Below are 15538 nucleotides of genomic sequence, written 5' to 3'. Positions count from 1 at the left end.
TGCCGCTGATTTAGTGCAAACCCAGTCCCAGTAAGCATCATGTAAAGGGTAGAATTTCCCCAAATCCTCTGTGGTCCTGCCTTTGCAGTGCCATGACCACTTCTTCTCTTGTCATAGGACTCTCCAGAGGCCCATCCACGAGTCAAGGAACTTGCCCAGGGAGACTAGGGGTCACCTGAATACAGCAGAGGCACAGAAAGGGTGATATCTCTTATCCCTGCTCCAGATATTTCACGTAATCCTCCAGAATGAATGAGCCATTGGAGTTGCCTTAGTTTCCCCTAGTTCCCCCTTACACTGCGGAAGCCTCACGGGATGATTTGGTGGAGTCACAGTGAGGATCAGTGAGCCTGGATCACGCTTCCTTGGGGATGGAGATGAAGCTACATGGTTCTGGCGTCAGGACAGAGTCCCAGTTTCTACCGAGGCCATGCTGGGACTCTGATGGATGACTTGCGATCTGCAGAACATGGCGGCCAAACATCTGCCACAGGAAAGAGGGAGCACAATGAAAATGAGCTGAGGGTATTGCAAAGGGAACCCCTCTTCTGCCCCAGGGCTGAGCAGTGCTCAGTCGCTGCTCTTGGAAACTGCCTGGAAGCGTAGATGTTCGTGTTATGCCAGGTCCGGCGTAGAAGCAGAGAGATTAATCCCGTTTCATTATGAAATGATACCAAGCACCATAAAGTGTCAGCTTTCAAGTTCATAATTTATAAATTAAGTGTAAATAGCCCATATTCTGAGCTCCTCTCCAGCCGCTCATTTATCCTTCCCCCGTGAAAAACTAATGAGTCCATAAAATAGCTTGTAAATTTAAAGCAGTCATGGTTTTGTTTTTTTTTTTAAATCAACAGTGCAATTTCCCTAGAGATCCTGAAGCATTAGCCGGCTGCTGCTGTTAATCACTGATCTTAGGTGTGATACCATGCTACGGCAAACGTTCTCCACCTCCTGCTAAGATTCCCGCTGCAGACCAGTGCCAGAAGATAAAGCACTCCGGTTATTAGGCTGTCCTAGCTCAGCAATCCCCACTTTCAGCAGTCTGGCTGACTGCTTCCTTCAGGGGTTGCTTGAGGACTTAGTGTCTTATCCGAGACATCAGGAGAAGAATTAGCAAGACAATTTTTATAATCAAATTTTCTAAGTGGAAAATTCACCCCAGGCAAAACTTTTGGTCTGTGGGAAGGAAGATGAGCAGAACCAGCTCATCTAGCTCTGTATTTTCCACTAAGAGGATTCCCTAAGGGACTCTTTCGCTATTTGGTGACCTTTCGGGCTTACCTCAGGACATAAAGCTGCATTGGTCATTTTGCAAGGCCCTCTGCAACTTAGCAAGGACTTGTATTCCTGCCCATTGGGCTGCAGGCATTTACCAATCCCATGGGTAAAGATCAGAGAGGGTAGAAGATGATCAGGGGCGAGTAGGAGAGAGGTAGGGTGAGGAACAGAGGGGGACAGGCACAACGCTCCGGGTGTTGGGGTCATGAAGGACCACAGCCAAGGCATGCAGAGAACAGGCAACAGACCGGTCCGGAGGGACCCACACGGGTGCGAAGGCAGCTTTCCATGGAGACATGCCCCCACCTGCCTCCTTTCTCTTCTACCATCTCTGGGGACTTTGCTCAACGCCCAAACAAATGCCCATGAAAGTCTAGTCGAAACCAAAGAGGTTCCCACACAAGAACTCCATACCAAAATGCATTGCCGTGTGCCGGTCTGTGCTCAGCCAGGGGTGCTGGAAGAGGAGACAGGATTTTATGGGTGCTACGGCATCGCAGCAGGGGATGTTCTGTATCACAAGGGAGGGCGATATCAAGAGATGCGGGATGAGACGGCTGTAGGTTGAGCTCCATGATTTTCTGTTCACTTTTTTTCTTCACATTCGGAGGGATTTGCTCAATAAAGAATTTTGGCTAAAACGTTGTTTCACAGAAATAAACTCTTATTGTTAAGCTCTCTCATGAAATACCAGCTTTTTTTAATTGAACAGAAAAAAACCACATTAGAGTAAACAAGGCAGAGTAAACAAAGCTCGGAGATTACTTTTCCCCTTCTGTATACATATGCATGAGCATGTTCTGTATTCCTTCTTCTATACAGTCTACCTCTGACTATGGCAAACAGTAGGTCACTGTGACGATTTATGACAAAAGTGGCAGATTTTATTAGCCATAATGTTAACTTATTCATTAAATTCCTACAATCAAACATTAAAATGGATGCTATCCCTCTGGGGACAAGACAGAGATGAACATAACAACTTCATCTCTGTTGCATGTAAAGTATTTGTAATTGAGCAGAAAGCCTGATCCCAAATGCTTGAAAATATAAGGCTGGGGCAGCAAATGTGATTGGATTTCTCATAATCTAATCATTTTGCTCCATATGCGGCCCCCAATCTGTTTAGGATTGTTAAAATTCCTGGGTATTGTAGTGCCTTCCCCAGAGAACGCTGGGAAGACCTACGGACAGCCTGGGCCAGATGGGATGCCAGTGACTCCAGCCAGCAAAGGCAGAAAAGAGGACAGCGGTTAACTCCTTCTCTGCCAGCCACCACGGAGGAGGTCCGGATGGGAAAATTAATGCAGGCTGCTTTCCAATACTGTAAAAGGCAGGTTTTAGTTTGAAGCTCCTGGGAACACACTGCCGCAGGCCGTGGGGACAAAGCAAGCAAGGACCGATAACCACATCCTTCTGAAAAATTGCTCAGTGCTGTAGGTGGAAATTTCGGTTGCTTGCAAATTCCCCTGGGTACGCAAAGGAAGGAGGGCTCCCAGATGCCCAAGAGGGAGAAGTGAAATGCCGTACATGAAACCAGCACCGACAAGATGAAAGGCCTCTCGGTCAGACTGAAGATGTTTTTAGGAAGCTTGTGAAGTAGTGCAGGATCAGAGAGCCTCCCTCCAGAGGAGTGAAATTCGGCAGGGCTGTGCTTGATTGAAGAGCAAGAGCCCGGCTGCTCAGCATTCCCTGCCCCTCTCTACCTTGAAAGGAGTTAAACCGGCGCTTGAGAACCTCTGCCACAGGAAACACTTGGATGCTCCTCATCCGCCAGGGTGGATTAGTTCTATTTATGTGAGTTTAATCCTTTGGCCTATAAAACAAGCGACACTGTAGCTAAAAGCAAAATATAGGATTACCCTATGAAAATGGCGCACTGATTACAGACGATGCAATGCCACTTCTTTCCTTCCCGTGACTTTCTTAACTGAGATAACCAGCAGATTTTAGCTAAGCTGAAAACTTCACCTTATTATTCCATACATTCCCAAACTGTTACACTGTTTTGATAGCTTGAAGGGAATTTCATAGCTGTTTTCTATGGCATTATTTAACAGGACTTAACATAAAATCCTGAAAGCCTAAGGGTATGGTAAAAGGAAAAGGAAATGAAAATAGCAGCTCAGGACCTTCAATATGTTTTCCTCTTTAATTCATAAAGAAGCTGTAAGACTGACTCCTGGCTGGGGACTTGCGGATTTTTCTGTTGCACTGCATGTACGCTTGTGGAAGAACACATTCTGTCACAAAAATAAGGCATTTTCCCATTAAGTTGGATGTAGTAACCTCTTAGAAGCAATGTCCCCCGAGATCAGAGCTTTGCACAGGAAATCTCCCCTAAATCACATCTATTATTTCTCAACAGACCCCTCTGACTAATTACAATCATTCTTAAAAATATCAAATGTGAAAATAGTAAGGGGTAATCGTGTGTCCATAATCTTTAGATTGTTGCTTACTAAAAGACTTTCCAAGGCTACCTTTAGTTTCAAGAGAATCAGAAAAAGATAATTTCCAAGTGTAAAGGTGCCAGCACCTTATCCTGGAGAGGCACTGCTAAGCAAAAAACTCAGGTGTAAGTTTAGTAGATACAGCAGTTATCGCTATATAATTCCCTGGAGAACTTCTCAACATAGACATGACATAACAGGGGCTATGGATCCAAAATGTAGAAGGCCACTGGCTTTGTATCCTACAAAAGCAATGCATACTGCCAGGATAACCCACCAGCTTCCCAAACAAGTCCCGTCCTCTCACCTGGGTGCATGCTGCAGGAAAATTCCAAGTCTGCTTTTGACTTAGAAGCAATTCCCTGTCTCTCTTGCTTATTAATACCTCTGAATAGGAACAGACCACGGCTTTTCTTATCAGACAGTACTCTGAGTGCTCGTGCATTGACAAAACCTGGAAGAAATAGAAGCAGCTGCCCCACTACGATACCCTCGATAGGCTTTAAGTGCCAGACTTTTGCTTAGGCTCATCTTTCACAGCTTCAAAGTGTGATTCTTTCTGGAGCCCAGCTGCGTGTCTAAGAAGATGGGGTTTGGGCAATAATACTAACCAGAAGTACATTAATTTCTCAAGGACATACTAGCTCCGGTAGCTGTCGAGCAATGATCCCGACAATCCCTCCACTTGGGAGGGAATTTTTACAGAAATTCGTATGCCCATCTCACAGCCACAAGGACAAATCAGAAGTTAGATTCTTTTGCTAAGAGGAATAGCTTGTAACTTGTAGCCACAGAAAATGCAAAATGTGTTTGCCACTCTATAATTCCCCCTGCAGATCTGATATGGAAGACATTAGAAAATGTCAGACATCCATAGGTACTTCTACTCAGGGCTATGAACATAGTTTATAAGCGCTAATTAGTTAAGAAGGTATCTCACAGGCAGATAGGCATCTGGAGCCAAAGACTAACAATTTCAACTCAGTTGTGCGCAGGGTATACGTGTGCTTGTGTAAAAGACAGAAAAGGAGATCACTCGTCTCATAACTGAAAGATTAGATTTCTATTTCCCCATACATTTTTCATGTGCTTACAGAGTTTCATGAAACAGAACTCCCCGGGCAGGGCTGGGGGCTCAGGGAAGGCGTCTGTGTTTGGGTAATGGCCTGGGTTACAGCCAGGGCCCGATCCAGCCGGGTGGCGGATGGGAAGACCGTGCACTCCTGCTACCGCTCTCCCGCGCATCGTACTCATGGCAGGGACAAGAGCTCTCTCGCTCCTTCAGACGGATACCATTTCCTGATGAAGGTGACCTGACCCTCTCAAAGGTAGGTTGCCAGGGGAATTGCCTCATCAGAAATACACATGGTCAATTTTTTCGTATCCCCCCCACCAAGTACAAAGCAGTGCTGCATGGTTATCGGAGGCATGCTGCACATCTCTCCTTTTGAAAGCGATGCTGCGAAAGAGCAACTGAATGCTGGGGGCAGGGAGTGCCGTGGGACGGCGTGCTGCTGGCAGGGCTGTGGGATGCTCCTCTGCCTTGCAGGATCCCTCACCTGAACACGGAAACCAGGACTGCGGTTCCAGGTCATACTGATCTGAAGCACCTTTGAGAGCTTCAAGGTGGATCCCCAATGGTCTGAACTCCTTTGTTTTGAGCATTACTGATCTTACTAGCAGAGCTGCTACATAACAGAGTATAAATCAAGTCTCTGGTGTCAAAGGTGGTTGTCTCTTGCATTTGTGAAAGGTGCTGATGGGACAAAAGTATGCTCTCTGGAGCAGTCCTCCTGAAGTCACTGGCTCAGCTCTGAGGTGCAGCACAGCCTGCTCATGACAGACTACACATTTTTAGTGAGAAGTCTGTTGTATCAATTTTATGCCAAACCAAGGGCTTGATTTATCCCTGTTGTAATTCCGCTGAGTTCAGTCAAGCTATACGAGTCATGAATTTAGCTCTTAACTTTCTCCCTAGAGAATACTATTTTTTCCTTTGATACTGCTTCAGTGAACCTCTAAACCGATAATACGAGTCATGAATTTAGCTCTTAACTTTCTCCATAGAGAATACTATTTTTTCCTTTGCTTCAGTGAACCTCTAAACCGATGGACACGCACCCTGTTCCAGCAAAGCATGTAAACACACACATGTGGGAAGTATGGGAGAAATTGTTGTGAGAGGAGCTGGACTACTTCCATGCTTAGACCATCTTGTCAGGCTCTTTCACCTGACATCCTTGCTCATATTATTCAGCGGGACACAGTGTACTCCTTCAGGCATGTGGCTTAATGCAGCTGAAATGACGGCCAGTGGAAAGACTCCCATCGACTTTCCTGGAAGCTGAACTGTGCCCTGGGTAATGGCTGGTCTTGATGGCAGCAGGGAGGATGGGACAGTGAGTCCATCCCTTCTACAACACACACATCCACTGCGTCTGCGTTGACTGGGGATTTTACCAGACATGAGTGATGTTTGCCTCTGAACCCTGCCCAAAGATTTTCCTACTCAGCAACACTCGTTATTTCCTTACAATTCTCCCTGCTTACGTCCACCCATGAGTCCCTCCAAATCTCAGCAAAAACACATTGTAGTCCCTACACTTATATTATGGCCAATATCTTTTCTCTTGTGGCTCATTTTCAGTGCACATTTTTTTGATGCACCTCATCTGACTGACATTTCTCCCTTCCAGACCTGCCCTGGGAACTTACTGGACTTCACAGCACCTTTTTCTCATTAGGGGAACAGTTTGGTTCTGGCTAGATGCTTGTATTTTCATTAGCCCCTACGTCTGTTACCCAGGCATTGCCTGTTCTGGATTTCACACAAGAACGACAATTTGTGTGAAAGACCCTATTTGCTATCATCTACCCTAACTTTTGCTAGTTGTCTGGCATATGTCTTGCAATGTCCTTTCCTAGCTCAACACTGCCAATACTCTGAGCATGCAGTTCCTGTATCGAGGTTCCCCCACACTGTCTCTTTTATAAACGCCCAGTGGCTCAGCCAAGTTTTTCTGCAATCAATTTTTAGGAAACCTTTGATAAACAGCATCATATAATTATTTCTGCCACCTTCTGCAGTGAGAGTAAACACTATAAATATTTATTTCCATTAATTTCTTTCCATTGCATCAGTTGATAAGCAAATTTACATTTTCATAAGGATCTGCTATGCAGAATCTGTTGAAGCCTCTTTCTACTTCTCCCTTGCCTGCCCCTCTTCTTTACAAACTTCTAGTCTTGGGAAGGCTTAAATAACCCCCCACCTTCAAATCCAGGGGGACAATGGTAAAGGGTGACTGCAAGTCACTCCCTTCAAACAGAACAAGAGACTTTATTTTAAAATATTTCAATAAAAGGATTAGCCTCCAAACTACACTCTGTCTTTGCTCCCTGCGAAGTGCCTGCCCAGGAGCTCATGCAGGTTTCTGGGGCTTGCCTTTTGGAGCAGACTTGAAGAAGCTGAGTATACATCCCCACAGGGACAACCCCAGGGCTCCCTTCCCAATCTCTCAGGCCAAGAGGCCAAGAAGTTTAAGCAGCACAGGAATCCTGGCCATACACTGCTCTTGCTCAGCAGGAGCAGGCCCTTTCAGGACCATGGCTTTGCTACAACTGCCTTGGAGCCCCAAGTGCAGAAGCAATTGCTTGCTCTTGCTGTGAGCCATTTCCCACGCACCCTTTTCCTGCCTGCTCCCTCAGCCACAATGCTTTCAACACCAGAAATGCCCCCTCCCTCCCCCCCCCCAGCCCATACCCTTTTGTAGTTTGTCTTTCTCACCCTCCATTTTTTTCACTCACCGCCCAAAAAGCCCCCCCCCCCCCCCCCCCCCCAGCCCATACGCTTTTGGAGTTTGTCTTACTCAGCCTCCATAAGCCAAGAAATCTGCTAAGCTCTATTCAGTAGATTCCTGACAGTCTTCAAAGGATTGCTGATTCCAGTCTGCTTAAAAATGCAGAGCATTCCCTCCATTCCAGCTTTTCCGCCTTCCCTTCCGTGAGCAGGTCTGCAGCACCTGTTGGGCCATAAAACCCACACCAGAAACGCGGTGCACCTGAAACTGAGACTTCTGCAGTGCTGTGGGCAGGGGGATCACATGCTCCATGGAAGGGCCACCAAGCTACTAACACAAAGCTAGTTTTCTGGAGGAGATGGGTGTGCCCCCAGCTGGCTTGTATTAAGGGCTAAGAAGGGTTAACAGCATTTGCTCCCTCCATCTCACCCCCTCCTCCTCACTGTGCATTTCTGTCAAAGACCTGCTCTCCGGCCAGCCACCGCTGGGATTAGGCTGCTCTAACAGTCTGGCTGACACTCTCTGCAGGAATAAAGTCCTCCCGTCTGGAGCTGCACGCTCGAATGTGCTTTGCACCCCTCCAGAAGGAACTCTAGAACTGAAAAAGCAACAACTGGAACTTTGAAGAGTTCAAAATTATGCAAGTTTAAAATAACCTTTGAAAACACCCAACTTAAGAAAATACCAAAACTTTTTTTTTCTTCTTTTCTTGAAAGACTGCAAGCATTTTAGTTACTATGTCTGTTCAGGAGCCATATGGAAAAATCAGTTCTGTCCTGCTAAACTGGTTGCACAGTTTTGGTTTTCATCTGTCTACAGAGATCTGAAAAGTCTATGTTGTTTTATTTTATGCTTTTTCAGCAGAGCAAGCAAGTGGTCTGGGGATCATCTGGCCAGGAACACAATAGGTAAGAAGAGTATTTCTTGTGTAACATATTTCCAAGAGTCTGAGAGTATACTGTTTGTGTAATTGAGTGAAATCAGCCTTTAGGATGATGCTCTCTTTGGGATAAGCTGATTATAGGTTGGTTGGTCGCTTGGTTTGTTTGTTTTCCCGGACAAGAAAAGCTGAGCTGCCGTGGTATCAGTGTGGTTTTCAAGATCCTGTCATTTAAGCAGAAGACAGACTTTTTTTTTTCCTGTCTCTTAATCCTCTCCGAAGCACAGAGCAACTCAGACTCTACTGTCAAAGGTAAAGCAAAATATTTGGGGTTATATTTTGAGTCTGTAAGCTATAGTTAGACTACAAGAATAACAAAGTGGCAAAGTAGTGACTCAGAGTCATAAGGAAAGCTCTGTTATAAGAACATTAAAAATGGAATTGATGTAATAAACTTAACTATTCTTTCAACTTGTTCAGATGGTTGCTTAATCTTGCATTCAGCCAGGTGCTAAAAATGTTACAAAGAGGCAGAGAATATCCTAACTTTATTAGGTTGTTAAGTAGGACATTCAGATGACCTGGTAGTGATAATTTCAATAATCATCTCACCAATACTAAAGATGTGCATTACTTTGGGAATCACAAATGAAAACTAATTTTGTACGTAAAAATCTACAGAGGTTTTCAATACTGTGTTTAAATGCGCGTGTTTGGAATGGATTTGTAAAGGAACTGGTCCTTCTATAAAGTCACGGTAACGGACAGCAGGTCTGCTGAATTGTAAAGATTTTGACTGCCTGAGATCTTCCACACATTTTCAGGCACCATAAGGCTGATCTCAGAAACAAGTAAAAATTACAAAGGATGGAGCCTTTGTCTTTTATGTTCTCTTCTATCTTTATCCAATAATCAGATTTAACCAGGATCTTTACTTCTTGCTGCTTGTAAGATGCAATAAGCTGCTTTTTCCCCTCAAAAAAAAAAAAAAGGGATCTTGCTCACAGAGCTCCCTCTGCTTTCCAAATCCCTGAGCTACAGCCGGCACCTGTATGAAAGGTCTCTGCCCTTCCTTCTTCTCCCTTTTATACCCTTTCCACTTTCCTCTCTTTCTAAAACTGGATGTGGCAGACAAAAAAGTTGGAAGGGTAATCTATAATCTCACACACTAGCAAAGGGTCAAAATTTCTTCTCCTAACTGGAGTCTCCTATCTGTGTAGCTCTGTGCAATGTACACAGCACAGTTTAAATAATGCCAGCCTTTGCGGAGATGATTTTTGGGACTGGTTGTGTACATTTCTTTCATAGATTGAAAGCTGATAATAAAGCCTCCTGGCAAAAGGAAGGGGCATACATGATTTTTTTAAAATCTCCTATCGGCATGAATACAACAGAGCTGTCACAGTTCCAGCGAGCAACAAATGCTGAGATGGGCTGGAAGCGATGCAGGTGTGAGACAGGCAATACAAAAACCTCAGAATGATTTATCCAGCTGCCCTATAGTATAAAGCCTTCCTCCAAATAAGAAACACAAAGAGCTTAAAATCTCTTAAGTATCAGTTTAGGGATTCTTATACAGAATCCTCCACTTTTTATCACACAGTATCTGATGCTGCTCTGAGTAAGTTATTCCGATCCTCTTCTCTACACATACCTACAGTCATGATGGATGAAATAAAAATGAAATGATCTCTGACAGAACAGCAGCAGCAGTGTTTGGGATATAGTGACCTCCTGTGAGTTTGAAAGTGACATTTCCATTACAAATAACCCAGCCTGGAAATTTATCAAATGAACACTATAAACTAGGAAAAATATTTTAAATGTAATTCTCCACTCCTTTTGTCAGCAGTGAAAAGTGGGGGTTTTTTTTATAACTGTCTTGTGATATTATACTTGCACTACATTGACATAATATAAATATAATAAAAGGCTTCATAGCAGCTTCTGCCATTAAATCTTTGCAGAGCGATCCTCGGAAATATTTCTCTGTGAACTTTAAGCAATTTAGCAAAATAGAGACTGGCATTGTTTGAATGCCTGGCTTGCTGTGATTATGATAAACACCAGGAAAGGCACAGAAAGAGAGGCTCACTGGCTATTTTCTCCCCCAGGACAGCTGTTTCCATTCACTTTTCTCACCTCACTTTGCAGTACTGAAGATGTGCTGGTTCTACCTGCCTCTCCATCTTCTCATGGCAGCTTGCTTGTGTCATTCCATAAAAGCACCCAGCACCAGTTCCCAACAGAGCTTCAAGACCGATCTCTTCAATTTCTACCACTCCCTGATACTTGCTGATGGTAAGGAAACTACAGTTCACCTGCTGAAGGATATACCTAAAAGGTAAGAGCAAATCAGTCACTCCTGTTCTCAGATGCTTCCCTGTGGCACTGGTAGCTGCACACCACCCAGTAAAAGCCAAGAATTGCTATACACCTGCAGAGCTCTATCGGTGCCCACTGAATTCCCAGAGAAACACCCCATTGCTGTCAAGCTCAAGTGTCATTGCCCAGAATGGGGAACGACCCTCTGAGATGCAGCTTAGATTCACGTACACAGAATGGGTGGGCTCCAACAGTAAACAGTCATGTCACATCCACAGCCTGGCTTCAGAACTGCAGAGACATCAGCCATCCTACGTTCACTGTAAAATATGAGAATTTTACCTAGCAAATTAACTATCCCAAAAAGCAATAGAATATCTGTGCAGACTTATCAGAAAAACTTCTGCCAGTGTCCTACACACTGGAAATGTTTTTCCTGAATGGCACTAAAGCTTGCCAAGACCAAAAGTGCTTTGCCTGTGGAAATTCCACAGATTCTTCACTTCCCCAAAATATCTGCAAAGTTTCCTCCCATATCTAGATATGTAGGTGGTCCAAGTATTGCAATTGGCACTACTTCTTGGGTAGCAAAGACTGATCTGACTGTTTGGGAAGAGACACGCTTCAAGTGGTTTAATCAGACTCCACTTTGGAGAGTGACCAGCACGTACAGATTTTGACACACACCCAAGCAGAGTGGTCGTGGAGCAGAGGGTGAGCCAGATGGTTCAGTCTTGACACACATTGCACAGAAAGAAACTGGAACACAGCACATGTTATAGAACGTGATGATGCTCACATGAGCAAAAGTAGGAGCTCTCCTTGTTAAAGGCAAACGGGTATTGAAATCTCAGAGAAAAGCGAGCTTTGCTATGCTCTTGTGGCATAACATTAAGATTGCAATTAGGAAGAAAAACCCCCTTCAGTTTAGATGATCAGGTAAGGACCTTATGAACCCCAGTCTCATCCAAACAGGAAACCAAGAGATGACAATTTTGGCTTAAAGTAAAAGACTGAAGAATGTAGAACTGTTTCCAGTGAGGCTTGACTCTGGCCCAGTAGCCATATCCTGAAAGTAAGCCAGACCCCTAGGCTGACATGATCTATCCATAATGACTAGGCTTGCCTCACCAATAAACAAAAAACTCGAATTGCCTTCACTGCGGAGTGACTAACCCAAGTCCAAACATTTCTGTGGCTGCATACAGTCTGTATGTACCAAAGAACAGAAATGAACAGAAATAAACAGAAGCCTAAAGGAGCGTGACAGGAGGCTGGGCTTTACAGAAGCTGGAATCAAAGCCTGGCCGAGCAGACCGAGGATGCTTTGTACTGCCCCCGCACGGCAGTCTCCGTCATGAAGGCAAGTTAGAGCTGGCCTGGGTGAAACTACCACTGACATCTGATAATCTTCAAGATTGGCTAAAACTCTTCTGTTATATCCACTTCATTTGACACCTGGAAACACCTAGATATGCACCTCATATGAGTGTATATGCTCTGAGAGCATTCACTGGACCCTAGCCAGGAAATCCTAGGAAAAAGTGTGCCAGATTCCTCAGACAGCCAATGGGCAGTTATCTGGAAGGCAATTTATCACATCCATCATCCAAAATAACCAGGTAAGTACCGAGATATGATATTCACCTGAAGTATGTTAAAACCCAGTGGGAAAAACATTGCTTATGTTAAGTGGATAAAACTTCCAGCGAGTATTTGTGTATTAGAAAGAAAACAGAGCATGTATTTTTCCCACAGCTGAAGATTTCAGGCACTCACCATCCCCTTGTGATGATGCACCTCAAGGGGGAGCAGTCACTTCATAGAATTGTTTAGGTTGGAAAAGACCTCCAAGATCATCAAGTCCAACCGTTACCCTAACCCCGCCACTCCACCACTAAATCATGTCCCTAAGCACATTGTCTACCCATCTACCTCCAGGGATGGGGACTCCACTACTTCCCTAGGGAGCCCTTTCTACCCACAGCAGAGTGACCCACTTCAGAAGAGCTGATTACAAGGAATCTCAGGCAGACCTGGATTTCCTGACACTTTCCTGTGTTTTTAATCCACGTTTACAGGTACTACTTCGTTTTGGAGGAAGGCAGAGCCCTTGCACCTTTCACAATAACAGTCACCCCCTGCGATGTTCCCATTGAATGGAGCATACTTGTGCACAAGGCTTCAGCAAGTTTCCTTGGAAAAGAAGCACGAGGTAAGACCCTCGGCCTGCCTGAGCGGAGATGGGGAAAGTGTAAGTTAGTCATACGGACTTGCACTACAGGAAATTCCCCATAAGCTTAAACTTCTCATGCTTCCCTCTCATGTAAACTGCCATGGGCTGAAGAGGACATCCCTGTCTCCACGGGTGAAACGTGGGAGCCCATGGGATTTTGCCATCAACTCAAGCAAATTAAGGATTACATCCCAAAAAGTAAAAATCACAGATTAATGTTTGGGAACAACACTGGGTGTTTGGGGCTGCACAAACACGGATCAGCTTCATAAGCCGTCTGTACTGGCCCAAAGTTCCCTCTGCTGCCTCAGCTCTTTTTCTGTGGCTTAAGCCACTTGAACCGGTCATTTTGCTCCCCACAGTGATGCGCCGCAGATTTAGCTGTTTATTTTTCTAGGAATACCATCCACCACAGCAGTGGGCATTATGCTGCCTTTAGCCCAAGAGGAAATTCCATTCTTTTTCATGGGTGATTTTTTGAATTAATTTTTCAAACTAAAATCTAGAAGCTGCCATTAAGAAGTTCTTACCTGTCAGGCAGGTACCCACGACTCAGGAGTGCAAATAACATTCCTTTGAAGTAATAATTTTTCCCTCTTCATAGGAGACAGTCAGTGGCACAAAACTAAACCAGAGAAAGTCCTTTCATAGAAAGTATAAGTCTCCTTGAAGAAAAGTACCCAAAGAGACAGCCATTGGAAGAAGATTGTAGGGACATCAGGCACAATATAAGTCAGGCTTTTGCAAGTTGTGGTTTTATAATTATATTCTTTTTGAAAACATAATTCTACGACTGCACTGCTAAAATAAAAGCTACTCAAATTTTATTTTTATAAATTGCCAGTAGAAAAATGTACTTTTAGTTATAATTACTGTTTTCAGGAAGAAAATAGGATGTTCCCTGGCATACGAACAATAAAACCTGTGATGTGCTTTACTTCAGGTCTGTTAAAACCGAAGTTACAAGTCTGCTTTTTGCCTGCAGGTGATCATGATACACAAGAGGTGTCAAAAGCTCAGACGGCTCCAAGCATGGTGTCCACCATCTTTAACTATAAAGGAAATTCTGTAGAGACTTACATGGGTATGTCTTCTCATTCTGCCCTGTACATGCTAGAGTTCTTATCCACCGAGCGAGACACACACGTTACCGTATACTTAACAACTGACACAACATCTGGGCACCTCTATCCAGAACTTCCAATAGATCCACGCATAGATGTTATTGGCATTGGGCATACAACAGTGACTCTGACCTGGAAACACAGCCCCTCTGTCTTGCAACACAGAGAAAACATCCAGTACTGCCTTCTAGTCAATGAAAAGCACAACTATAAGAGCTTATGTGCTGCCGAGACAGCAATCAGGTCCTCTGGAATGAAGCTGCCACCTACATTAGCTCTGTCTCTCTCTCCGTACCTTCTCGAACCACAGCAGGTGATGATATTGTCAAACAGCGAATTGAGCATCATCAACAAAGCAAGCAGCGGGGAAGTCAGGCAGATATGCATGGGTACCAAGAACACATACACAGTGCCCAATCTCAGTCCCAGCACTCAGTATTACTTTGACGTCTTTGTTGTCAATCTCCTGACGAATGCCAGCGCTGCTTACACTGGGACATTTGCGAGAACCCTGGAAGAACCTGAACCCAAGGTGGTGGACCTGAAAGATGGGAAAGTGATTCAGGTTGTCCTGGATGGGAAAAAACAGAAATTCTACAGTCTGCAGTACCAGGCGAGGCACAAGAAAATACAATTCACCTTTCAGCTGTGTCGTGGCCAAGTACGGGTTCACATAACAAAGAATGGTAAAACAGTGGCACTGGAGAACATCTCAGGGCTGAGGTATTTCTTACTGAAGGGAAAGCTGCTGGACACGTATTTGGTGCAGCTGAGGTCCACAGAGGAGTCTAACTCTTCTGTGAAAGTACAGGTGTCCCCCCATTTCCACAAACCCTTATTCCCACTTCTTCCAGAGAGCTTAAAAATCAAGTCCTTCAGTAAGCTGAGGACCTGCAACTCTGTCACCATTGCCTGGCTAGGAACGCAAGAGGAGAGCAAGTACTGCGTGTACAAGAAAAGGATTGAAGAAGATCAGGTCTGGATGGAACTGCAGAGCGTGGACAGATGCTCTGGACCTGAATCTCGGCACAAGTCGGAGAAAGTGCTGTGCAAGTATTTCTACGACATAAACCTCCAGCGAGCCGTCACCACAGAGACCATCAAAGGGCTGGATGCAGGAACGCTTTACTTGTTTGATGTTTATCTCTTTGGGCCATCTGGCATCCCCGTCAGATACCACAGCAAAGTTGTGAAGACCAGAAAAAAGTGTTGAAGATTTTTAAAGAAATATTTTGAAGCGAGTGAATGAAGACTATTATCAAAGTCTATGCCAATCCATGCCATAGTCCATGCAGTTTAAAATATGGTGACTCACAAAAAATTTAAAGCAGTGAGATTCTATGGAGGAAACATCTTAGTTGTCTAGATCATTATGCTTACTTTTGCATCTTCTCTCCTGTGTAAATTCTTTTTTTCCCCCCCCTCACCTGTCTCATTCAGAC

The 15538-nt window shown here is 44.5% G+C and overlaps 1 protein-coding gene across 1 annotated transcript; it reads left to right on the top strand.

The window, feature by feature from the left end:
• Positions 1-10573: 10573 nt before the first annotated feature.
• LOC104124619 (protein NDNF) lies at positions 10574-15309 on the top strand. Its single transcript, XM_035892526.1, has 3 exons — positions 10574-10755; positions 12818-12951; positions 13958-15309. Exons 1-3 carry the CDS (start codon positions 10574-10576, stop codon positions 15307-15309), a joined length of 1668 nt encoding a protein of 555 aa, XP_035748419.1.
• The last annotated feature ends 229 nt before the right edge of the window (positions 15310-15538 follow it).

This window comes from Egretta garzetta, unplaced genomic scaffold (assembly GCF_000687185.1).
Source record: "Egretta garzetta isolate BGI_Z169 unplaced genomic scaffold, ASM68718v1 scaffold204, whole genome shotgun sequence".
Taxonomy (NCBI): Eukaryota; Metazoa; Chordata; class Aves; order Pelecaniformes; family Ardeidae; genus Egretta; species Egretta garzetta.
This window is presented reverse-complemented; position numbering and strand designations above follow the sequence as displayed.

Bases quoted from the DNA above. Each gene is read 5' to 3' on its own strand.
- LOC104124619 (XM_035892526.1), top strand. From the start codon at position 10,574: ATGTGCTGGTTCTACCTGCCTCTCCATCTTCTCATGGCAGCTTGCTTG. The intron at 10,756-12,817 runs GTAAGAGCAAAT...CCACGTTTACAG, and splicing joins CTGAAGGATATACCTAAAAG to GTACTACTTCGTTTTGGAGG. The intron at 12,952-13,957 runs GTAAGACCCTCG...TTTTGCCTGCAG, and splicing joins CCTTGGAAAAGAAGCACGAG to GTGATCATGATACACAAGAG.